This window comes from Quercus suber, unplaced genomic scaffold (assembly GCF_002906115.3).
Source record: "Quercus suber isolate HL8 unplaced genomic scaffold, Cork oak 2.0 scaffold_255, whole genome shotgun sequence".
NCBI classification, from domain to species: Eukaryota; Viridiplantae; Streptophyta; class Magnoliopsida; order Fagales; family Fagaceae; genus Quercus; species Quercus suber.
The window spans coordinates 667,150-692,377 of record NW_027069711.1 but is presented as its reverse complement, the minus strand read 5'-3'; the positions used below and the strand labels follow the sequence as shown (position 1 = coordinate 692,377).

The 25,228-nt window shown below is 35.1% G+C and overlaps 2 protein-coding genes across 2 annotated transcripts; both read right to left on the bottom strand.

Moving 5' to 3' along the window:
- Window positions 1-2,734: 2,734 nt before the first annotated feature.
- Window positions 2,735-9,680, bottom strand: LOC112016649 (uncharacterized). The gene is made up of 4 exons (XM_024049179.2): window positions 9,188-9,680; window positions 6,013-6,288; window positions 5,121-5,258; window positions 2,735-4,496 (listed from the first exon to the last, which is right to left on the bottom strand). Exons 1-4 carry the CDS (start codon window positions 9,485-9,487, stop codon window positions 2,946-2,948), a joined length of 2,265 nt encoding a protein of 754 aa, XP_023904947.1. The 5' UTR covers window positions 9,488-9,680; the 3' UTR covers window positions 2,735-2,945.
- Window positions 9,681-21,614: 11,934 nt separating this feature from the next.
- Window positions 21,615-24,615, bottom strand: LOC111997368 (monofunctional riboflavin biosynthesis protein RIBA 2, chloroplastic). The gene is made up of 5 exons (XM_065781052.1): window positions 24,330-24,615; window positions 23,843-24,182; window positions 23,515-23,736; window positions 22,082-22,404; window positions 21,615-21,777 (listed from the first exon to the last, which is right to left on the bottom strand). Exons 1-5 carry the CDS (start codon window positions 24,380-24,382, stop codon window positions 21,630-21,632), a joined length of 1,086 nt encoding a protein of 361 aa, XP_065637124.1. The 5' UTR covers window positions 24,383-24,615; the 3' UTR covers window positions 21,615-21,629.
- Between the last annotated feature and the right edge of the window lie 613 nt (window positions 24,616-25,228).

Genomic DNA, 25,228 nt, shown 5'->3' with positions numbered 1-25,228 from the left:
TTTTCTGGAGCCTGGAGGAATTGCCAATGAATTAAAAAGGACATGAACCTCAAATGTTGTAACCCATCTGGGGCATCTGACTGTCTAGCTTTGGCATATTAGACAGTGCTGATAGCATTTTTTGTTCTGGTAGTTGGAGTTAACATGCAGTAAATTTGGCTGCATATATAAGCCACCAAGAAAATCTAGGACTATAACCTTTTGTGCCATAACTTTGCCACAACTTTGATGTGGGAGACTGTAAGTGGTGGAGAAGTAGTGAGTACATGTGAAAGTGTTAAGCAACTAGTCACAATTCGCCACATAGAGTAGTTGTGAAAAAAATGATGTGATAAAGGATGTGCCCACTGATTCAATTCATGCTTCATGCTTGCAAACATTTGCCTTGAACAGTAACCATTTCAAGGTATGCCTTGTTAAGTATTTGTTGGAGCAGCTGTCGTTTTTTTTTTTTTTTTTCTGGTTGTTGTTGATAATGTCAAGGAACAAAATTACAAAGCCTCTAACCAGTACAAAGTTTTCCTCCAATCAATTTGTTAAGTATTTGTTGGAGCAGCTGTCGTTTTTTTTTTTTTTTTTCTGGTTGTTGTTGATAATGTCAAGGAACAAAATTACAAAGCCTCTAACCAGTACAAAGTTTTCCTCCAATCAAGTTTGAAGAAATCTTCGTCAACTCACTCCATGAAGATTCATAATGCTATCAATGTGTATTACTAAACAAGTAATATAACTTAATAAATAGGTCATATGTAATATGACAAACTTTACATGGATAGTTTAATGAATTGTCAAGTAGCGTGTTAGAAAAAAATTTCTCCAAACCCATTGGGAGGCAACCTCCTACAAAACAAAAGGCGGAAGTGGGTTGGGGGTGGGGGGAGAACACGGCTTGAAATGGGCTTTTATGAGAATGATTTTGAATATTTTGAAAGCCATTTATTGAAAATCATTTTCTTAAAGCCCATTTCTTCCACTTGGGTTTCTAGAATTTTATCATTTATTTTGAAATGAATGGATTCAATTTTACCACATTGTCAACAATTTAAATAGACATCGAATCAATAAGAGACAATATGATGATGTGATAAAATCCAATCAATTCATTTCAAAATAAATAGATATGATTTTAAGAACTCTACAGGAAAGTTACCTTAAAATTCTTGAGAATCTCAATCCATTTGAAGCTTGATGGCAAATGAAATAAGGTTTGGCCAGCCTTATGGACATCAAATCAAGGAAACTGCAAAATGTGTCACCAGTAAGGCTACAAATCTAACACTTTTTTTCTTCTTCTTCTTTCCTGTTGTTGATTGAAGGGTTGGGTTGGCATGGGTTATAAATATTTTTTCTTGGATTGTACCCAGTTCGTGCAAGCAACATTTTTAATCTAAGTATCCAATCCAAACCATGGTATAAATAGTTTAAAAAATATGGATTTTTTAAATGTGTTAATTCGATTTATTATTGTATTATGATACTTAGTTTTCATTAATTGAAATACGATGTCTAATTGTTAAATTATATTTAAAAAAAAAAAAAAAGGGTTTACAAAGTTGAATACTAATCCTTTTTTATTATTTGGCCTAACAAAAGAGTCTCAGCTTGTCAACCAAAATTAACACAACTCACCCTATGTATTTGTTCTAGAGTTACTATGACTTGGTATGGATTGAAATTTTCTCAATTTGAAGAGTTTGGGGTGGATTAAGAAAAATTATAATCCCATTGTAATCGAAGTCATGCATGCCCCTAGTCTCTAGGGTTAATTTTTCCCCTATTGGGTAAGTACATTTTAAATCATCGCTCTGTTTATTTCAATGTTAAGTATTTTTAGCTAAAGAGATGGGTAAGTAATTATTACGAGTATATTTTGTTATGTTTTTTTACTAATTCTTTTGGTTTTTTCAAAATTTATTGGTTCAAAACGATTATGTCCATTATGCTTATAAATAATAAGTATAATGTTTATTCTCGCCAACTTCATAAAAAATATGTCTTCAAAGAATAATAATATATGTAAATTACACACCATTAAGTTTGCCCAAATTTTCAATTCAGTTGTAACTTATATATATATATATATTCATTTCAGTGCATTTGAAAACTAAGCTTGAAAATTCAAATGCATAAGTACAAATACTTGAAAGTCCAAAATGGCACTTAAATTATTATTATTTTTTTTTTTTGGTGTGTGACTTTTAAAAGATTGGAGGTGATTCTAGAAATTTTGAGCCATATTGTGGCAATTTTGGAAATTTTAAAAGGAATTTTTAACATTTCAATGGTTTTAGGGGCAATTTTTTTTTTTTTTTTTTTTTTGTCATTTTAGTGGTTTAAACGGGAACGTTTTGAAGATAAGAAAAATGACATTTTCCAAAAAATGTTTTACGCCAAAACAAACAAATCCCAAATATGAAAAAAATGAACTAATTTAGAAGATGAAGTGAGAAAATGAGATAAACCTTTTCCGAAATATGTTTTATGTGCAAAAAATATGACCTATATTTCACAACCACTTAGAAGATTGAGAAAATGATGAAAACAACCTCGGCAAGTCTAGTTAGAGCAATAGGAGAAAGTTAGGGAATATTTTTAGATGCTCCAAAAGTTAGTATTCTCTCCTCTCACATTCATGGTTGATCCCACTAATAAAATCCACCATGAATGTATGAGGGCGCATCACGTCACCGTATTTCGAAAATACCTAATAATTACTCGAAAATTAGACTCATACTCAATTAATACATGGGCTTAGGTTTGAGATTTGTCAAAAATTTCAAGTCCTCACTGAAGAGCTGGCTCAAAATGTAACAAATTTTCACTTGAGAGAGGTGAACTAATTTACAACTACTGGGTACCAAAACCTTTACAAATTAAAAACAGGATTTAACATACTTCAAGATGAAGTATTCCTCCAAACATCTATACACACTGCCTACTTCAAACTATGTTTCCTTCCGCTTACCAAAAATAACCTCTTTGGTCACAAGCTTTATACCCCTCACCCAAAGCTCAGCTGTTTCATACCCACCCTCGCACACAAAATGCACCTCCTTGTTCTTGGTAGTCACCACCCTAAAGATACCAGGTTCGTCAGCATCACCCTTACTCTTCCTATTCTTCCTAAAGGCATGACTAGGCCCGACCTCTGCATCCTGACAAATCACATTTCTCTGGCTTGACTTTCCCCATTGCAACACCCCTGCAGACCCCACCATTCTCATCTCCTTTTCATGTGGACTTCCTTTGCCTCCCTTAGTGTGCTTTTGTACTTGGGCACCACCCAATACTAACTTGCGCGCAAGCTCGTCTAGTAACACACACTCTGCATCATTTTTCCTGCCAACGATTTTCCTTGCAAGTGAGAGGGCAGTTTCACCTCTAGCATTCTTAATATCGCAATTGGCCCCATGTGAGATCAAGAGCTCACACATTGAACCATGGCCTTCCTTGGCAGCTAACATGAGTGGAGTGTAGCCATCCCCATCAGGGACATTTACATCATAGCCTCTACTGGTAAGCAATCTAGCCACATCCAAATCACCACGTCGAGCAGCACAATGTAAAGCGTAGAATCCTCCTGCATTGCGATTGCCCTTTTCAAGGGCAAATTCTAGCATTACCTTCTCAAACAAGTCGCGATTCTCATTTAACTCAGATAAGGTGATTGCAGTTTCACCAGATTTGTTGTGCAGCTTTACATCAGCCCCTGCATAGACCAGCAACCTGAATGCTTCAACATGACCCTTAAGAGCAGTAATCATGACTGCTGACAAACCATTTTCGTCCTGATAATCAAGATTAAATCCTCCCCAACTGATCAGAATTTCCAAAGCCTGAACATCACCAGCTTGGGCTGCAAATATTAGTGGACAGAAAACAGACATACTTCCGGATCTTGGTATCTTTTGAGTTTTGATTACATCTAATACTGCTTGTTGAAAACCAAGGGACCACCGGGTTGATCCAGCAATTAATCTTGCAGACTGACCAACAACATTGACCAAGCCAAAGTCAGCACCAGCCTTGGCCAACACTCTGAGACACTCTTGATGCTTATATTTTGCACAGATCATCAAGGCCGTGTCACCACAATCTGTTTTTGAGTTTAGATCACAACCAGAGTCAATTAGGCATTGAAGAATGGCTGATAATCCAAGACGAGCAGCCATGTGTATAGGGCGAAACTCAATTTTCTTGGTTGTCTTAACGAGGCATTCTACATTGGCACCACAACTTAAGAGCACCTTAACAGCCCCTTCATTGCCACATAGGATAGCGTGGTGAAGGAGGGTTCTTCCATAATGAGGAAAATCAGAAGAGTTTTGTTGTAGGAGCATGCGCAGAATTGCACCACTCACTTCGAAATACTCCACTGCACACCAGGTGATGGAGTACGGCTCTGCCAACCCTGCACCTACTCGAAATTCTTCCCCTGTAGCCATGTCCCAAGTCCATGCACCCAACTTCACTTTGATGTCCGTCCTAGCTCCAGCCTGTTTTTTACATTTTAGGAGACAGATCAAGGTGAGGAGAAGAAAACAAATATTAAAAGAAAAAAACAGTAATGAGTCTGTCACTATCTTTATCCAAACAGAATCTGCAGTACAGATCCTATCACAAAGTATGAATATAGCCAAATTCTCATGCAGCTCTAGAAGTGTAAAGCATTGGCTTGCCATTCGCAGGTACAGATCCAGCTGTAATGGCTACTTCATCAACATCACAGAGGGACCTACACTTTTAATGGTTCTAACAGATTTATGAATTTGAGACAAATGACGAAAATTTTCATCATATTCTCCTCTCCCACCCTCCCCCCAAGCATTACAGACATTCGCACTGGCTTTTCATCCAGCTGTAATGCCTACTATGCCAACATCACACAGGGACCTACCCATTTAATGAGCCAAACAGACTTACGAGTAATAGACTAATGAGGGTCATATGCAAATGCTTGCACTACTATTTTGTTTGATATTAAAGGTCAATTTCACTTGATTGGTACATTTATGAGGTGTAAGCACAGTAAGACTAAGGAATTAACTGCAAAAGAAGAGAGCCCACAAAACCCTGTGCCTGACTGTTCTAATAATTAATAGTGGCCCTAAAAGACTCACCTGGAGTAGCAAACGAACGATGGGGGCCTGCCTACTAACCACAGCAGCAGCTAGTGCAGTACAGTCAACATTCATGTGAACAGAAGGCTTAGATGACCGAAGCAGGACCCGGTCAGCTGCACTGGCATCCACACCACACTGCCATTAAGCAAGGACAATCATGTCAACGAGATAAATCAAACAAGCTTTCAATAAAACATAGAGGATAATCAATAACAATATTAATTGACCACGTGAAAGGACTCTTGTCACAAATTACAATAAAATGAGAGAAATGTATTCCCACGCAACATGAAAAGGCAAAGGACATCTTTGTAGTGAGAGGCTCATTTTTATTAGCCTACCAACCATCTCTCCTAAACCTGCAAAAGTAAGATTTTTGTATACTAGATACGACCTTTTCTAAAGGATTGAAAAGTTTGTTAGTGACACATCTAATCTAAGTTTCAAGAAGCCAAACTTACCAAGAAAGCTAAAAACACATTGGTGTGTTACAGCTGCCAAGTAAGCCCCATAGTATACACAGGTGAACTGTGTAGAGAGACAGTAACAGCATATATATTTTAATAACTAATATATGCGTGTGTGAGGCACAGTTAATATAAAGTGCCGCCCTTGAATCTTGATACAATGGTCACTTCACAATTATAAGTGCTTATGGGATGTACGGGACAAGAGTCAATGTTCAAGTCTCTAAGAGGAAACTTCACACACACACATATATATATATATATATTAAGTTAGAGGAAAATTTCTATCTTATATCTAAAAGAAAAAAAAAAAAAACATTAAAAAAGCACCTTATAATGCTCATTTCTGTTTTTCTACAATGGTCTACAGTAATATCTAAAAAGTTGGCAATTAACAGCCCCATATGAATACAAAGTTTTACCTTGATGAGAGTGTCTACTACATCCACAAACCCACTGCAGCACGCTGTGACAAGAGCATGCACAGCAATATGGGGCCGGATCAGATCAGAGCCCATAAGCAGCTCCACAAGCCTTGCATGACCATGACAGCTAGCCTCCATCACAGCCTCTTCACAAGCTGGCTGTGATGCCCCAGCTTTAAGTAAGATATCAAGAATCTCAAGGTAGCCCTCCCTCACTGCTGCCGTTGTCGCGAAGCCCCTGAAGAGTTTCTGATTCACATCAGCTCCAATGCTCTGTCATTTAGAAGTGCCAATCCTTAGTACATTATAAAGCCATTGACAAGACTCCACAAGAAGACAATACACTCATTTTTCTATTTTTATTTTCTCAAAATCTCTAAGAATGTTAAGCATTTTGGGCTCGTCATTATTACAGAAAGTAATGCCACAAGCAGACAAAATGGGGAACAAATCTGAAGTGGTGAGCTAAGTATGGAACTTTCATGAGGCAGTACATAAAGCCTTCAATAAGAAAGGGGGATGTATCATATGTGTACCCTTATGTACTTATCCTCCTCTGGCCAAAGGTCAGAAACAAATAAATATGGGCACTAAGGACTGATTTATACTGATCAAACCAAGAAGGTAGATCTCAATATCTCTCCTTTCATCTCTTCCTTGGATACTCTTTTCTTTTTTTCTTTTTTTCTTTTTTTTCAGTCACGGAGGGAAGGGAGGTGGGTGTAATTGGATCTGAAAATACATACCTACCTTTTTATGATAGGCTAGTTGATGCCTTTTTATTGTTTTATGATTAACTCTAATTATGAAATACAGTAGCTCAGTAAAAGGATAAACAATAGGAATGACTGGGCCACAACGTTGAATATTTACTCTATACCTCGAATTACACACATATACTATATAAAACTAAAAGAAGACCAGAACATCCGATATTAAATAAATAATTGCACAAGCAATAGAGAAATATCAACACTCACAGTAACAGCCCCACTGTATGTTTTGTAACAAAATGCAACACGTGACAAGGAAGTAAGGACCATGAGATCATCACATTTTTTTGTGCTTACGCATGAATAAAAGTTTTAACAGTAATTTGTACAAAGTTTTGTGGTGGATAGTTGACATACTATTTTAGCAACCTAAGCAAAAGATCACTATGCTGTCAAAATAATTGAACTCTTCCAATTGGCACTTCCAATGTTTCCACCTAAGACATCCGGAGTTCAAATCCCTCCTCCCCCAACTATCATATTATTCCAAAATTATCAAAAAAAAAAAGAAAAAAAAGAAAAGAAAAAAAGAAGACTATTCCATTTATACATATTAAAGAAAAACAGCATTTTCCATTTCCCATAAGTAAAAACAAAAAACAAAATATAGATGAATAGATCTAATAAAAACCCAACTGCCAATCAATGCTTAACAGAACATGAATACCAACAGTTCGGGTTTCTATAATCTACAACAGTTAAAAAATACAAAACAATTAAGGGTCAAAATCATCAACAAACTTCAGTAAATACAGACCATTCAAAAAAAAACATTCTAGAATATTGGCATGATATGTGTAACAGCTATGACAAAAGTCCATGACTCCGCTCTGATGGTTGAGAAAAATTGTTTTATTGCTTCTGTATTTTCTACCCAACCAAGAGAAAACGCTACATTAAAGTACTGACCACTTAATCACAATGCTTCACCAACACATTTAATTACCTGAGCAGCTAAATTGATCTCACAAACAGAGTCTTAAAGTTCACGTAAATAATCAGAGAGACAGGCCCCACGGTCCCACACAAATTAAAGATAAAGAGAAAATTATAAAAACAAAGGGAAGAGAGTTCTGTAGCTCAGTTGGGCACGTGTTTACAACGAAAACAGAGTTCAAATCAACGCACCCATTGCAAATATCATATTATAAAAATGAAAAACCAGAAAATCAAGAATTGGATTCGAACCAAGCCCATATTTACATTAATGAGAGATAATGAAGCATTTATGATGGGGACCTAATGAAGGGAAAAGCATTAAAGACTATGAATCCTAAAAGAGTAGAGACAGACATAAACAACTTTAATTCCCAAAATCATAGTGTGGTGATTCAAATATCAAACCTTAGCTTTCCCAAAGCATTGCTTTAAAGATTTAAAGCTTAATTAAAACGAATCTTAATCCTATACCTAAATCTTCACAGTAATTAAGGAGCAGATATAAAAAGTCAAATATGCTCAAATTTTTCAAAAAAAAAAAAAAAAACTTAAAGCACTTTCGAATAGTAAATACTCTCACAAAATATAGTGATAGGAGCCTTAGATTTTCACGCATAATATGCTTCCAAATCAGTAAAAATGAAAACTTTGAATCACACGTAAAATTAAAAACACTTGGACTGTTCTAAAATAAGCATAAAAAACTTTGGAATCAGTGAAAACCAGCAATGAGAATACAAAAAACCATAAATCTCAATCTGAATCACCAAAATGCATATAGAAACACAGTCAATATTTTCAAAAACAAAACAGAACACTTTACAAAAGAGAAAAAAATTCAAAATTCAAAACAGAAACGGATCTCAAATTTGATCACTAAAACAAAACACTTTCAATATTTTTCAAAACACAGAAAACAGTTTCACTTACTGAGAATCAACAATGCGAATGAAACAGTTTAAACTTTTTTTTTTTTTTTTTCTTAAAGCACTTTCGAATAGTAAATACTCTCACAAAATATAGTGATAGGAGCCTTAGATTTTCACGCATAATATGCTTCCAAATCAGTAAAAATGAAAACTTTGAATCACACGTAAAATTAAAAACACTTGGACTGTTCTAAAATAAGCATAAAAAACTTTGGAATCAGTGAAAACCAGCAATGAGAATACAAAAAACCATAAATCTCAATCTGAATCACCAAAATGCATATAGAAACACAGTCAATATTTTCAAAAACAAAACAGAACACTTTACAAAAGAGAAAAAAATTCAAAATTCAAAACAGAAACGGATCTCAAATTTGATCACTAAAACAAAACACTTTCAATATTTTTCAAAACACAGAAAACAGTTTCACTTACTGAGAATCAACAATGCGAATGAAACAGTTTAAACAAAAAAAAAAAAAAAAAAACGAAAAACTCAAGCTTGAGTGAGAGTGAGTCTGAGAGAGTTACCAGTAGCTTCTTCACGAGGGAGACGTTGCCGGAGTGTACGGCGAGGAACAAAGCGGTGACGTCAGTCTTGAACTCGTTGTACTCGACTCGGACCTGACTCGCCGATTCATCACACGGTATCACCTCGGCCTTCCTGCTCTTCAAGCACACGGCGCCGACGTAGTTAACGTCGACATACGGATCGGCGATGAGCTCCAACGCCGACTTCAGATCGCCGGAGAGCGAAGCTTCTAGAAGGCGTTGCGAGACTTCGGCCTCGTAGTCCACCGGAAACACCTGTTTCCCGGAGAACACGGTCATTGAATGGTGTTTTGGTACACGCGGCGGAGGTTGAGCTCAGGTAGTACGAAACTGTGGCTGCAACTTCAGGTGAAAGACTCGCATGCGGGTGTGTGAGAGAGAAATGGAAATGCGAAGCTCGAGAGAGCGAAAGAGAGAGAGAGAGAGAGAGAGAGAAACTTGAAAGAAGTGAGCGCCAGAGAGAAGAGAGAGTGGGGTGCGAGTTTATTGGGATGGTTTTACTGTGATTTACTACTAATATTTTAACCACGGTTAAATAAAAATACTATAAATAAAAGGTGGTTAAAAATCTTGGGTCAGTATCGTTTGGTCAAGAAAAAAAAAAGGCTGTAAATCTTGGCTCGGCTTCAGTCTTGGATAAAATATCGTATAATTTGAAATATAAGCTGTTAAAACTTAAAAAGTGTTAAAACGTTTGAATTTTCCCAGCAAAAAAAAAAAAAATGTTTGAATTTTCAAATATTGGAAACCATAATTAGACTTTATCCATTTGATTGGATTTGGGTTGATTGGAATCCAAAATTTTATGTTTTACTTACAACAAGATCATCAACAAATCATACATTTAAATTATGTTTATTTGTCAAAACTCATGTAGCTAAAAAAAAAAAACGTTTGAATTTTCAAATATTAGAAACCGTAATTAGACTTTATCCATTTGATTGGATTTGGGTTGATTGGATTTGTTCAACTATTATCCAAAATGTTGTGTTTGACTTACAACAAGATCATTAACAAATCATACATTTAAATTATGTTTTTTTGTCAAAAGTTATGCAGCTCAATTCATTTAGCTCAATTAGCATATTTTTTAAGATATTATGGCTTTAAACCCTGCATTTCTGTATTATTGAATTATAAAAAAGAAAAAAAAAAACTATGTTTCTTGAAAAATAAGCATAGAAAAAAGAAAAATTAATAATAAATACTATGGTTTAAATTCATAAACCAAAAGTTTAAGCTGATAAGAAAAAAAAGTTAACTACAAGGGGGCAGAAGTATGAATTTTTTCAACTATAGTTGACAAATTTAATTTAATTTAATTTAAATCATATATGGATAAAGTGAAACTACACTAAAAAAATAAGGGGACATTAACCTAAAATGTAGAGAGAGAAAATTCAAATTAAAAATAAAATTATATCATTTAAACATAAAGTGCATTCAATTGTGCTATAATTTATTATATTCTCTATTTAATTGAATTAATTGTGCTATGAAGTATGATCTATTGATATTTTCGCTTATATGTGTGAATTTCAAATAATTTAACTAATAAAATATCTTATCGTCGAATAAGAAATCAATTGTTGGCTATGACTAGCCCGATAGAGTTGACTTATTGATCACTTGCTCTTGTTGTTCTTCTTATATATACTAGTGGGATAAGGTTGAGGTCAATGGTAGTCTTGTGGCCATTGATGGCTGCAATGGGGTCGATGGAGTTGTGCTTCTTGGTTGGATTATTCCTTGAAGACAACTATATTGGATAGGATAGTGCATGTAATTTGTAAAAATACAAATACAAAGAGAGAAAGATAGCATGGTTCAACATAATGGCTTGTGTTTATAGCAAAAGACTCTTAAAAGTTACATGTTTACTTTTCTAAATTGCATGTTACCAAGAATCCAATGAAAAAAATATACTAGGTGTAATATGGTAAACTTAAAACCACAATAGCCTATGGTATTTTGCAAAACCTTGTAAATATACATTTATGACAATATCTTAATATATTCTATGAGCGACACATTTATGGCAATATGCTAATATATTCTCTTATTCCACTCAATCTTAAGGTGGACGGGTAGCAAAAACTTGAGTTTGAAAAGAATTTCTCCAATTCTTGTTGAAAGAATCAAGCCCCACAAAGAAACATGAAAAATATCACCGTCCAAGCAAGAGAAGTCTATGAAATGCATGATGCGGGAGTGGAAATAGCTGCATCTCCAAAACATGTATTGTGTGGAGTAGACTCAGTAGAGAACTATAAAAGTCAAATCATAGGCCAAGTGTATTTCCAAAATGAAAACTGGCACTAACTTTGAAGTGCATGAGACATATGGATGATGTCTTCAAGGTATGAAATAGAGCACGCAACCACAAGAAAGCACATGATTAGGACTGAAACGGTTTGTGAAGGTGTATGTAATGCTCAAATGGTGATAGGACGTGAATGTAGATCTAAGGAGTCTAGGTTAATTAACATGGTATCAAAGTCACGAATATTGTGACTTAGATACCATGCTAAAATTGGAAGAAGAAATTAATGATATACTAAGAGAGTATGATAATTAACGTAATTTGATCGAATGACCTATGTCCATAATATAAAACCCAAAATGACTGCATTTTTATTACTATTGACTTCTATGTTACAAAGAATCCGTATTAATATAAATACATTTTTTTTAGAAATAATTAAAACGTGCTGCTAATCCCGCAGCTCGAACCATTTCACTATTAAATATTACTATTGAATTGTATATTACAAAGAACCCATATTAATACGAATACATTTTGTTATCTCCAAATATCGCAAATATCAGCATACCAAGCAAGTCTAATTACCATGGATCTAAAACTCATTCCCCTTCATGAAGTTTTATATTTGAGTAAGTTTTATATTTGAGTAATTTCTTCTTATCTATGCAAAATAAATCCACTAAAACCGACACCGAATCTTCTTAGACATTTATCCTTGATTTCTTTTTTTTACCAAATATTTACCCTTGATTTCAAAGGACACATTTGAGTACTTCCCATATAAAATTCCAAAGTTGTCTTATTTTTGCAGATAAATTATTGTCTTATTTGTTTGATCAGGAAAGAAAATAGCTAGAAAACAACAAACATACTATGCAGACATTCTGCGTTGTGATAAGCATATTATCTTCAGAGGCCAGAGTGTGAGATTTCTTCGAGAATTGCAATAATGCTTTTACCTATATAATCGAACATGAGACATTATTTACTTAATCAACCCCCTACGTACATTGTATTTGTATATGCATTGCCCACCATAGTAAAACAGTGTCATCAATGTTTCTCACACTGTCAAGGGGGTTCTGCTTCCTTTTTCACTTTTACTTCATATACTTACCCTTAAAGGGAAAAGAAGAAAAACAATCTGCGTAAAGAAAAAGTTAGACTCCGAGCCTTGTAATCTTTTATCCAAAAAATAAAAGAAAAAAGAGAGTTAGTCTGAGCGACCAAGTCCTGGATACTCCGTAGTCAATACGAGTACTAGAGAAGCAACAATTTCTGCTTACTTCAGTCAATCTTTTTTAACCAAAATTTCCACTCTGTCAACGTATGCTTTCGCTGTGTGACTGAGTCCTCGGTCTAATGCATAAAATTATTCTACTCCATATGACAGTATTACTACAGCAACGTTCTTTTTAGTTTTCACAGCCTGTTCCTATTGAGAAAGTAAATTGTAATTGGTTTAATATTATTTTTATGAGGCTTTTGGTTAAATATTATGCAAATTGGAGTTTATTTGTGATATAGGCAAAGTTTAAAGTTATTTAAGAAAATGAGAAGAGATGTGAATTTTGGTAATAGTATTGTCAAAATTGTGAGAAAAAGTAAGAGAGAGGAGAGAGAAATGATGTGACGGAAGGTTGAGAGAGAAAAAGTGATTTCGGCAATGGTAACGCTGAAATATCGATCCAATTTTACCAACTAACCTGATCGAAACAAGGAGAGAGAAAAAATTTGAATTGCCACAATTCAACTCTTTTTTTTTTTTTTTTAATCTCTCCTCTGTCCTCCTATTTTGGCACTTTAATTACCACAATTCAACTTTTTCTCTCTCCTCTCTCCTCCTATTTCGGCAATGAGATTATCATGATTAAAATTTTTTCTCTCTCCTCTCTCCTCCAATTTCGGCAATGACATTGCCACAATTAAATTTTTTTTCTCTCTCCTTGTTTCAGTTAGTTCACTTGGGTAGCACAGAAATTGGGCAAATATTTTGACAATACCATTGTCGAAATCACTTTTTCTCTCCCCTTTTCGTCACATCATTTCTCTTTTCTCTCTCTCACTTGTTCTCACAATTTTGGTAATATTATTGTTGAAATTTACATATTTTCTTATTTCCCTAAATAGCTTTGAGCAATACCCATATTACAAATAAACTCTAATTTGCACAATATTTAGCCTAAAGACTCTCTTTTTACATTAATCCATTTTCATACAGAACTATAAGCAATAAAAGCAATTAAGAAAAAGTTAATGGATGCTCTAAAGTATTGGTTTAGGAGATATTTTTAGAAAAATTTGATGGCAAAAGAATATTTAACCTAAAGACTCTATTTTTACATTAATCCATTTTCATATAGTACTATAAGCAATAAAGCAATTAAGGAAAAAGTTAACGGATGCCATAAAGTATTGGTTTAGGAGTTTTTTTTTTAAAAAAAAAATTTATGGCAAAAGAATATTTAGCCTAAAGACTCTATTTTTACATTAATCCATTTTCATACAGAACTATAAGCAATAAAGCAATTAAGGAAAAAGTTAACAGATGCTCTAAAGTATTGGTTTAGGAGATATTTTTAGAAAAATTTTATGGCAAAAGAAAAAAGCAATTAATTGTTTTGATGGCTCTTTATATTTTTCATAAAAGTTGTATCAAAACTTTCTTAAAATGGTTTATTAACAATTGTTTTAAGGGTACCCATTAACATAACTCATAAAGTAATGCTACATGCTCAAAACTTTTACATTGTTTTTTTTTTTTTTTGCAATAATTAAATTGACAAGTTTTTACTCATTTTTATTTGGCATCCACCACTAACACAACTTTTTTCTTACCATTAGTAATATGTCATAAAAAATTGTGAAATTTGTTGTGTCTCTAGAGTTATTATAAGCAATAACATATCAACACGATTTCTTTAAAATAGTTGTAATAAAACAAAAAATTGTATCACCATAGAGTTTATTCTAGTTTGTAGCTAACAATTATAATTCTTACTTAAAAAAATTAAATATGATTACATATTTTGAAAGTATAACCATTTAAATTGTATGTTATTTATATTCTTGACACATATATCAAATATTGTACTGATAAAATATTATTTATTACTGATTTATAAATTTAATTTTTATACCTAATTTTATACTAGAAAATTTAAAATTAGAATATTTAATTGACAATATAATTATTAATTTTTGATTTTTTAAAAAGGTAGATATTGAATAGAGCTATAAAATTAGCCAAATTTTGTCCTATTCTGTATTGGCACAAAATTTTCACGTGCGAATTCGAATCACAAATTAGCACTACGACAAGTGAAATGGTCGTGAATATATATACGTGGCCGGGTCAAAGTCTGGTGAGTTGATCAGCTTATCGTGCAGAAGTGGATTTCCTCATACTAAGGCTGTGTTTGTTTTGGGTGAAAAGCATTTCCGGAAATGCTTTTCTGAATTTACGGGTGTTTGGTTGCACTGAAAAATCGATTTTCCGGAAATTAATTTCCGTTGACTGTCGGGTCAAAGGTGAAAATGGATTTCGTTCCCATTTTCACTTCAAATCATATTTTCCGGAAAACAAAAAAACGGAGAGCACGAAGAGGGAGAGGGAGAAAGAAACAGAGAGCACGAAGAGGGAGAGGGACCATCGTCCAGCGCTCATCGCCCAGCGCCCAGCGCCCAGCGCTCATCGCCGGCGGCCACGAACCGCCGATCCAAGCCGAGAGACCATCACCGACGACCACGAACCCACGATCGCGCCTTCGATCCAGTCGCACCTTCGATCGCGCCTTCGATCCAGTCGCACCTTCGATCCACGAACCCAGATCACGGCGAGCACGCCTTCACCCACGACGAACCCAGATCACGGCGAGCACGCCTTCACCCACGACGAACCCAGCTCACGGCGAGCACAGACCCAGACCCACGAGCACGAGCACGAGCACGACGAACCCATCGCCTCCTCGAGCTCGCCGATCCACCCATCGCCTCCACGCTCTCTCATCCTCGATCTCTCAATTTGTTTTTTTTTTTTTTTAATTTGATTGTTGTTGTTGTTTTTGTTTTGGATGAACTGATTGTTGTTGCCGGAATTTTTTTGTTGTTGTTGGTGTTGTTGTTGTCGCCGGAGCCGGAATTTGTTGTTGTGATTGCCGAAATTTTTTGTTATTGTTGTCGTTGGTGTTGTTGTTGTCGCCAGAGCCGGAATTTGTTGTTGTTATTGCCGGAATTTTTTTTTGTTGTTGTTCTTGGTGTTGTTGTTGTTGCCGGAAAATGTGAAAAATTTTCCGGAAAATAGCATTTTCCTAACACATCCAAACACATGAAAATATTTTCCACAATAATTTTCATAATTCACCCAAACACTTCAAAATATTTTCCTTTTTCGGAAAATAGCATTTCCGAAAAATACATATTTTCCAGAAAACATTTTACACGAAACAAACACAGCCTAAGAAAAAGAAGATTACGAAAGTCGCACAAAAGCTCTCTCAAGAAACCCAAAACCCAAATAAATTCAAGAAAAAATAAAGGAGATCACTATTACTTTTACAGGGGGGAAAAAGCCATTGCTTTATTAAACTATGTTAGGAACCTAGTGGTTCCTAATGGGATTGGATAGGAATTATAGGGGAATTGATAAGAATTATAGGGAAATTGACTTAATTCAAGGTAGTCACCCTCTATAGAGAGAGAAAGAGATTAAGAGAGAGAGATGCACTAATGCACTAAGAAATTGGTTTATTCTTTAATTGATATCTAATGTTGAATTACAATTATGTATTTTTAGGAGACTAGCTCTAATCTCATTGCCCCACATGGCTTAAGATAATTGGCTAGTTAATTCAACATGTGCTCTATGAATTAAACCATGTGTTAAATGAACTACCTCTTTAAGAGACCATAGCCCAATCCAAGATCAACCTTAGCCCCACTTAATAGCATCAGGTCCCATTTCTTTAAGAGACCAGAATAATCCTTCAGAACTACTTCTCCCCTGAAACCCACCTGCAATAAGACATGTTCATCAATGTGCTTAACTTCAAGACCAATAAACCATGAACCAAGTGACACATCTTCACTAGCATACTTCTGCAATATAGACTTGTTGATGGAGATGCATGTGACCTTGGCAAGAATGCCTGGGTTAATCCTTACAAGTTTATTTTTCTCCAACTCTTCTTCGGTCTCTGTCATTTGTACTCCAGCTTCCATTGCACCAAGAAGTTGAAACTCTTCTTCGGAAATGTTTTCAAGATCCCCCTGCATTTTTGAAAGTTCTTCCTTCATGGCCACGTTAGATTCAACCAAGACCTTAACATTCTCTGAAACTTCATTCACCATTTGTTGTAAGTCCTTCAAGATTTCTTGTCGATCATATTCACCCAACTCGAGATCAACGGCTTTGATACCAAATGTTAGGAACCTAGGAACCTAGTGGTTCCTAATGGGATTGGATAGGAATTATAGGGGAATTGATGAGAATTGTAGGGAAATTGACCTAATTTGAGGTAGTCATCCTCCATAAAGAAAGAAAGAGATTAAGAGAGAGAGAGAGATGCACTAATACACTAAGAAATTGGTTTATTCTTCAATTGAGATCTAATGTTGAATTACAATTATGTATTTATAGAAGACTAGCTCTAATCTCATTGGCCCACATGACTTAAGATAATTGGCTAGTTAATTCAACACATGTTCTATGAATTAAACCATGTGTTAAATGAGCTACATGTGCTCAAATCTTAACTAACTCATCCTAATCTCAACTAACTAACTAACTAAAGGGATTACAACAATTATTTCATATTCCTAACAAACTATTTTTCTTTGATTTGGTGTTTTATTCTGTACTTCAAAATAAGTAAAGAGTAGTTCAAGAATGTCAAATAATTATGTGCATTGCTTTTGGAAAGCAAACATCTATTATGGGGCATCTCAAAAAGGAAAGAAGGACAAATGTAATGGTATAAAGGAAGAATCCGGTAAGGCATTGTCATCAACATTATGAAATTCATTATATAAATGTTCATTATGAATGGCTGAACCTAGACAAGACACCATGCATGTATAATACAAAGCTACAGAAAAGTCACTTCAATTACCAGTTCACAAAATCCAACTGATTGCAATAATTACTTTTAATTTCTTTGTAACATGAGAATGTTCCCTGTAATTGATGAAAATCATTAAAATTAAGGGAGAGGAGAGGGTGGGGGGGAAGAAAAGGCAAAAGAACATTCCATGTGGATACAAGTTGACTCAACTAATGACCAAAAATAAATGAACTGCAATTTGAGTGTTACAATTCAAGAAGATTTCAAACTCACAAATGTTGGTATTTCCAACATAACCTAGCTAAGGCTATTCAAATATGAAGGACAAGTCCTCAAAGAAAGTCAGGCTTTTTTTCCTTTTATAAGTAAGATATTTTATTGAAGAAGAAGACTACTTGATGTACATAATTAATAATACACAAGAATACTTAATGCATTACATATAAAGAAACATGTGAACGGGAGACTCGATTAACTTTACAATGGAATGAGTTTCACTAGGACCCAGTACACAAGACCTTCAAATAATGATCTAATGAAAAGAGTCTTCAATTGCTCCTCTGAAGATTCCACATCTTTGAAAGTGCAATAATTTCGCTCCCTCCAAAATAACTACATTGGTATAAGAAGACCAAATTCTAAACAATAGAAAAGTGTTATCAAACCAATTCCTCCATCTAGTTAGAAGATCAATTACCCTTTTTGACATCACCTAATGTACCCCAAAAACATGAAAACATAAAACTCCACCAAGCATGTGCAAGGTCACAACGTAGCAACAAATGATCCACAATCTCCCCATTGCAACTACACATACAAGATCGATCTACTAATGCAATTCCCTACTTTATGAGATCATCAATGGTCACTATCGTATCCCAAGCTGCTGTACACACAAAGAAGGCAACCACTTTGGAGCCTTGGCACAATAAATGCTTCTCAATCGCACTCATCAACATGGCATAGTAAGAACAAACATGAAGATTTCTATTAAAACTCATTTTCCACCTCATTCTATTAGGGATCTCTCTATTTGGCATATTGGAATACGTTCAAGCATAGATTCAACCAACTAGAACTCCCAATCATTAAAATCTCTATTAAACTTGAGATTCCAATAACTTAAATTCCCATCATTTCAACGCTCCAAGAACAAAGAGTGATTGAAGCATCTTTGTCAGCTGTAATTGCGTTCAACTTTGAGTACAAGTCCTTTGTAAGGATAATGTTTTTATGTAATTGGCATATTCTTCAACAAAATGCACTTTATGTCAAAACTTATTTTCCGCTGCACTCTAATTTAGTTGGTGATTTGATTGTTCCTTAATCTGATTTGCAGGTCAATCTATAACCCAACATCCTTCAAAGGTTGGTCCCCACACCACTTGTTTTGTCAAAAGCTCATTTGATTACCAAACCCTACCTCAAAATGGGCTTGCATCTCTCACCCACCCTAATAATCTTTCCTAAGCTACAATCATAGGATCTTCTAACTTGCTTCGTTATCAATCCTCCCCAATCCTCCTCATACTTCTCTTCTACAACCCATCTCCTTGAGTGTATTTCTTCCTCCCAAAAGCGCCATAGCCAATTACCCAATAGAGCTTGGTTAAAGATGCCTAACTTGTGCACCCCAAAACCCCCCCTTGGCAATTAGGGAGCACACTGTATCCCAATACATTAAATGAAATTTAAACTCAACTCCGAAACCACTCCACAAGAAATCCCTCTATAACCTCTCCAACCTATCTGTCACATAAGTAGGTTTGGTAGACAAGAAAAGATAGTATGTTGGTAGACTTGAGACTTGAGTGTGTATTTTACCAACCCAATAATCTCTGCTCCATTTTCTCTAAAATGAGGTTCCACACTGTTTTCAGCTTGAATGACAATCCCAGAGGCATGCCTAATTAATTCATTGGCAAACTCCTAATCTTACAACCAAAGGTATCCATTAATTCAGAAAAAATTCCAACATTTCCTACAAGGACCACTTCACTCTTACTCAGATTTACTCTTAAACATGTTGCAGCTTCAAAGCATGTCAACACCATCCTCATATAAAGGAGTTGATCCATATTTGCATCACAAAACAAAATCAAATCATCGCCAACCAATAGGTGTGAGATCATAAAAACACTTTCTATTCCATTACCAACATAGAAACCAAAGATGTAGCCCTCTTCATCTTCGTAGCATCCTACTCAGTACCTCCATAACCAAGATAAAGAGCAAATTTGAAAGAGGATCACCTTGCCTTAACCCCTTCAAAGTATTGAAGAAGCTTGTATGGGAACCATTCACCAACATTGAAAACCCATAGTAATGCATTAGTGAATCTAATGACTCCATTTATTACCAAACCCCATTCTCAAGCAAATAAATAAGAGTATCGTGATTAACATGAGCATATATTTCTTCAATATCTACTTTACAAATCAAACCTAGAACACCACTTTTTATTTGGCTATCAAGAAACTCATTAGCAACGAGAACCATATCCAATATTTGTCTCCCACCCACAAATGCAATTTCTGATTCAAATACTAGTTTCTCCAACATAGCTATTTAATCTGTTATCCAACAATTTGTAAACCTTCCCACCAAACTAATGGGTCAAATCCCTAATATTTATAGCATTATTCTTTTCAGGAATTAATGCAATGAACAAGGAGTCAGTTTACACATTTTTCAAACATATAGGATTCATGGAATTCTTTGAAGAATGCCATAATATCAACTCGAACCACCCTCCAGTAATGTTGGAAGAAGGCCATAGTGAAACCATCCACTCCTGGAGCTTTATCACCCCTTGGCTCCTTTAGTGTCTAAACTACTTCCTCCCTATCGAACTCCCTTTCCCACAGCAATTTTTCATTCTCATCAACGATAGTAAATTTCAAACTCGCCCTTTATTGGTCTTCAGCACCCCTTTTCCTGATATGCCTATGAGAATTAGCAAACCTGAGGAAGAACCTGGTGTTGTTATCACCTTCTTTTAGCCATAAGGAACTAGATTTATTCTTCCATGAAATTTCCTCTAACAAAGCATCCTTTATACTTCACTTTTCAACCACTCCTTCAGATTCATTCTTCATGTGACACCCCAGTGCCACCTTCTTTCTCATCCAAGATTAACAAATTATTCAGCAATGCCTTTTTCTTCATTCCCATATACCCAAATTCCTGCTTATTCCACTTTTTCAATTCTTCTTTGAGAGCTTTTAGTTTCCTAGCTAAAAAGAAGACATAGGAGAGAGCAAATTAGGAAAGTAGAAGTTCAAAGCTTTCTTACAGGATTCAAAAACTCCATGTGTACGAGAGAGAGAGGGAGAGAGAGAGAGAGAACTTCTGAAATCTGATCCTGATAAACATTCATCTCTGTTCCTATAACCTGAAATTGCCATAAACAAGCCTACTGAAGGCTTAACAAAACCTGAAAAGACCTTCAAAATTTCATCTTAATAACTCTCCACCACTGTTGTCCATTATTTATACAGATAACCTATTTGAACTGAACGCTTTGTAAAGCCCATATATATAAGTACAACCATTTTTAAACTTCATTGTAATAGAAAATAACCTTTTAAGTTCCAAATTCATCTCAAAATCACCAAAAAAAGTTCAGACTTTTTGAAAAAAGCACTTCCTAATCTTTGGGTCTGTTGTTCCTCTGCACAGTTTTGACTCAATCCAGGGACATCATTTGTGGTTGCATCAATGTCGCATAGGACACTACCATCTAAACCACTCAAAGTGGCCTAATCAAGCAAAATATGCTACAGAGAGGCATTAAATGCCGCATGGTACAACTTACAGGGGATATTAAAAGGACACTTATAATAAGTGAAACTTTTAGGCTTGTAGCAGAATACAGATTAAAAGAGTTAATGAAAATAAAGACAGATGGAAAGTGCCAACATTTTAGAAAGTCAACCATAGGAGTATGAATTAACGAAATAGGATGTATGGCAGAAACATTATGCATGACTCAAACCACAACTGCAACCGCCCTTTGATTGAGAATTATCATATTAGGTTATTTTATATTGGCATTACATAATTTAGATAGTTTTAACAGTATATAATCTAATTATAAAGATTTGCTTACTTTAACCATCGCAATGTGCTCCATCCCATCCAGCAATGACCTATAACAGTAGGCTTTGAATGGCCCCCACATTGTGGGTATTGGTGCAACAGCAGCCTGCTCCACCAACTTATCTCTTTTCCTCCTATACCTGCCAATTGTAACCAATAGTTGGTATGAGAAGAGATAATCCTTTATATTAGTTTAAGTAACAAGAATAAAAAACAATTTGTAAATGAAAAATTCCACCAAGAACCATGAAAAGAAGCCAGCTTTTTCTTTTTCTTTTTTTCTTTTTTTCTTTCTTTCTTTCTTTTAGACATTTCTGAAGTGGCAGACTTTATCAATTGATAGAATAGTTTTACATATTTGTCCTCAAGCATTGGAAGAAGTGTTTATTTGGCCACTACAATTAATACACTTTCTAGGAAAAACATGAAAATTTGCTGAAATACCTGATTAAATCAGCAATGGAAATAATTTTCAAGTTTTCTGCCTCTGCAAACTGGCGAAGCTTTGGTAATCTAGCCATTGAACCATCATCATCCACAATCTCACATAACACAGCAACAGGATCAAACCCAGCCAAAATAGAAAGATCAACAGAAGCTTCTGTGTGTCCAGCTCTTTTCAAGACCCCTCCCTCCCTGTACTTGAGAGGGAAAATATGGCCTGGGCGATTGAAATCTTCAGGTTTAGAATGTCTTGATGCAAGAGCCAATATTGTGGCTGCCCTATCACGAGCTGAGACACCAGTTGTTGTACCATATTTTGCATCCTATGATTTTCAAAACAATTGAAGTCAGACATATAAATCAACATTAATCATAGAAAGCAAGCAATTTAAAGATGGAAAAAGTTTAACTCCAAACCGGTTTGGAGCAAAATTCCTCCAACCACTATATGGCGGTTGAAAAGACCATTCGCACGTACTTTTAGGCACATGACATTTTTAATGAGTCATGTGACTAGTTTAAACTATACGCAGGGATGGTCTTATGAATTGCCACATGGTTGGAGGAGATTCCTCCAAATTGATTTGGAAAAAAAAACTTTTTCTTTTAAAGATATATCCAAGGTGATACTAATAATAATTAGAATCTTACATATTAAACCTATTCTGGATGGTAAAGCAAAAGAAAAATTACTTGAACAAATTAGAATAAATTTTACATCATCACTATCAATATCAAACAAAGATTGGGATCAGCATGGCCATCTCTTTTTGCAACTTCAGCCTCCATTATTCCAAATAATATTCCATCATGTATGTAGACATTGCTGTCTTTATTCCATATATTTTTAGGGGTACTAAAATTCATTGGACACCCAGAATTTAAGCATTTAGGAAGTATGCATGCATAATCACATATAATACATGGACCACTAGGTCTAGGAACAGGATCAGGTCACCTTTATTGTGGCCACCTAATTGAACATCAAAATTCACAACATGCCCACATGTTCTGACTGGTGGTATAGTTGCAAAGTTTGATCAATATTAAACACTCACATCCTTCATCTAAAAACCTACTAATGAGTCTGCTAAAGACAGCTCAACCAAAGTTCCAACAATTAATTGAGCTTCAGGCATATATCTCCAAATTGACCATTACGATTATATTTTGCATCAATGCAACAATAACCATAGAAATTAAGTGGTTGTTATTTGCTCAAACATTTCAACCATGTAATTGATGCAACAGTGAATTTTTTCACTGATTCTAAAATTATTGTCTTCTGAAAATATCTAGTCATCTGCTCTATTTTAAACAATGCGAAAAACAGAACATGTTTTCTTAGCTACATTTATGTTTCATCTCTTATACAAGAAAACAAACTACAATAGCATTTCAAGTCCGCAAACACATTCACAACGATTTCATACCACTGACACGGTAAATGCAGTTGAAAGCTTTTCTTCATTCTCCTTCTGCGTCACCATCAACGGAAGTTGCAACCTCTCCAAGTCCTCCCCTTTCATGCTCACACACACAATCCCAGTTCCATGCTTGACAATAAACGCCATAGCCTCCGGCGTCACTTTTGATGCTGCCATTATAAGATCTCCCTCGTTTTCTCTATCTTCATCGTCCACAACAATTACCATCTGCAACAATTAACCCACATTAATAACCCTCTTATCTTATTATCCTATCCCAAACAAAACAAACACAATTATCTAGCCAGTAAGCCAAAGCCCACCAAAAACAAACCTTGCCTTTCCTAATATCCTCAATAGCGTCCAAAATAGAGGCAAACCCATCTGTAGGACGGTCCAGATCATACTCATCATTGTGAAAGAAACCACTGGTTGCTGGTTTGATCTCTGCTGATAGTGTTCCAAAACCAATTTCATCACTCTGTGTTTCAATCCCACCCAACTCCTTATTCGCAAAATTGTCATGCCCTCCAGGTATTACTGAAGCTCTTATCACTCTACTATCACCGTTGAAACTCAAGCTCAATCTTTTTGTAACATTTGCCAAATCAAAATCAAAAGGGTACCCATTTGCAATAAACGGTTTTGCACTACAATACACACCACTCTGCCCTCTGAAATTGACCCCCAAAAAAAAAAAAGCAGCTATAAATCACATCACAAACCCAAAACAAAGCATTTTATACTCTTATTTCTTAAAGAACAAAGAAAAATTAAGAATTCTTATTTTTGTGATATGGGAATTGTAAAAGAAAGCTCACTGTAAACGGGAAGGAAGCAGCGGAGAGAAATGGTAGAGGCTGATCGAAGCCATTCCGGGAGAGTTGGGAGCTTCTGACTTCTGACTTCTGAGGTCTGAGCCTTTTGAATGTGTTAGTGTTTGTGTCTGTGTTAAAGATAACGTTTTTGGCAAAACGGAATGGACAAAGCCCGGGAAAGAAATAAATGAATAAAGAAACGGTAGAGAGGGAGAGAGAGATTTGGACACTATCAAGCTCTCTGCGTATATTATGAGGGAGGGAGGGAGGGAGGGGTTGCTTGATAGGATTAGAATAATCACGAACACCAAGAAATGGGGAATTAGGGTAGTGAAAATATGAGTTTAAAAAAAAAAATTGATTATTAGAAGTGAAAATATAATTATTTTTTATTTATTTTCTTTGAGAAAGAAGTCAACATATGAGTTAAGCTTGAGTTTATTGTAGGGGGTTCTAGTTCGCCTACTTGGTAAAAAAATTAATGGTTAAATAATAGATTTGAGATTTAATCTCCGTTTACATCCAAGAATTAATTAATGTCTTCAATAAAGAACTTTTATTAAAAGTTGATTTCATAAGTTGAAACTCTCTAAATTTTTTTTTTTAAGTTTATCATAATTTTGTTTAATATGTTGAGTGTTTTTTTTTGGGAGGGGGGGGGGAGGGTTATTACGTGTGTCGTGATTTAATATCTTGGCGGTTAGACATTGGTAATTTGAGGAGTTAAGTTCGGAACTCGTGTCAATGGGTCACTTTTTAACAGCTACCATTATGTTTTTCAGGCCTAAGCAATCAAATAACATGATAAATGTTCAAATAACATATAAGAGCTTTTTCCATTATAAGATAAAGGAGGAGAAAAAAATAATTTTAAAAAAATTTATCTTGTATTTTATTAGAAG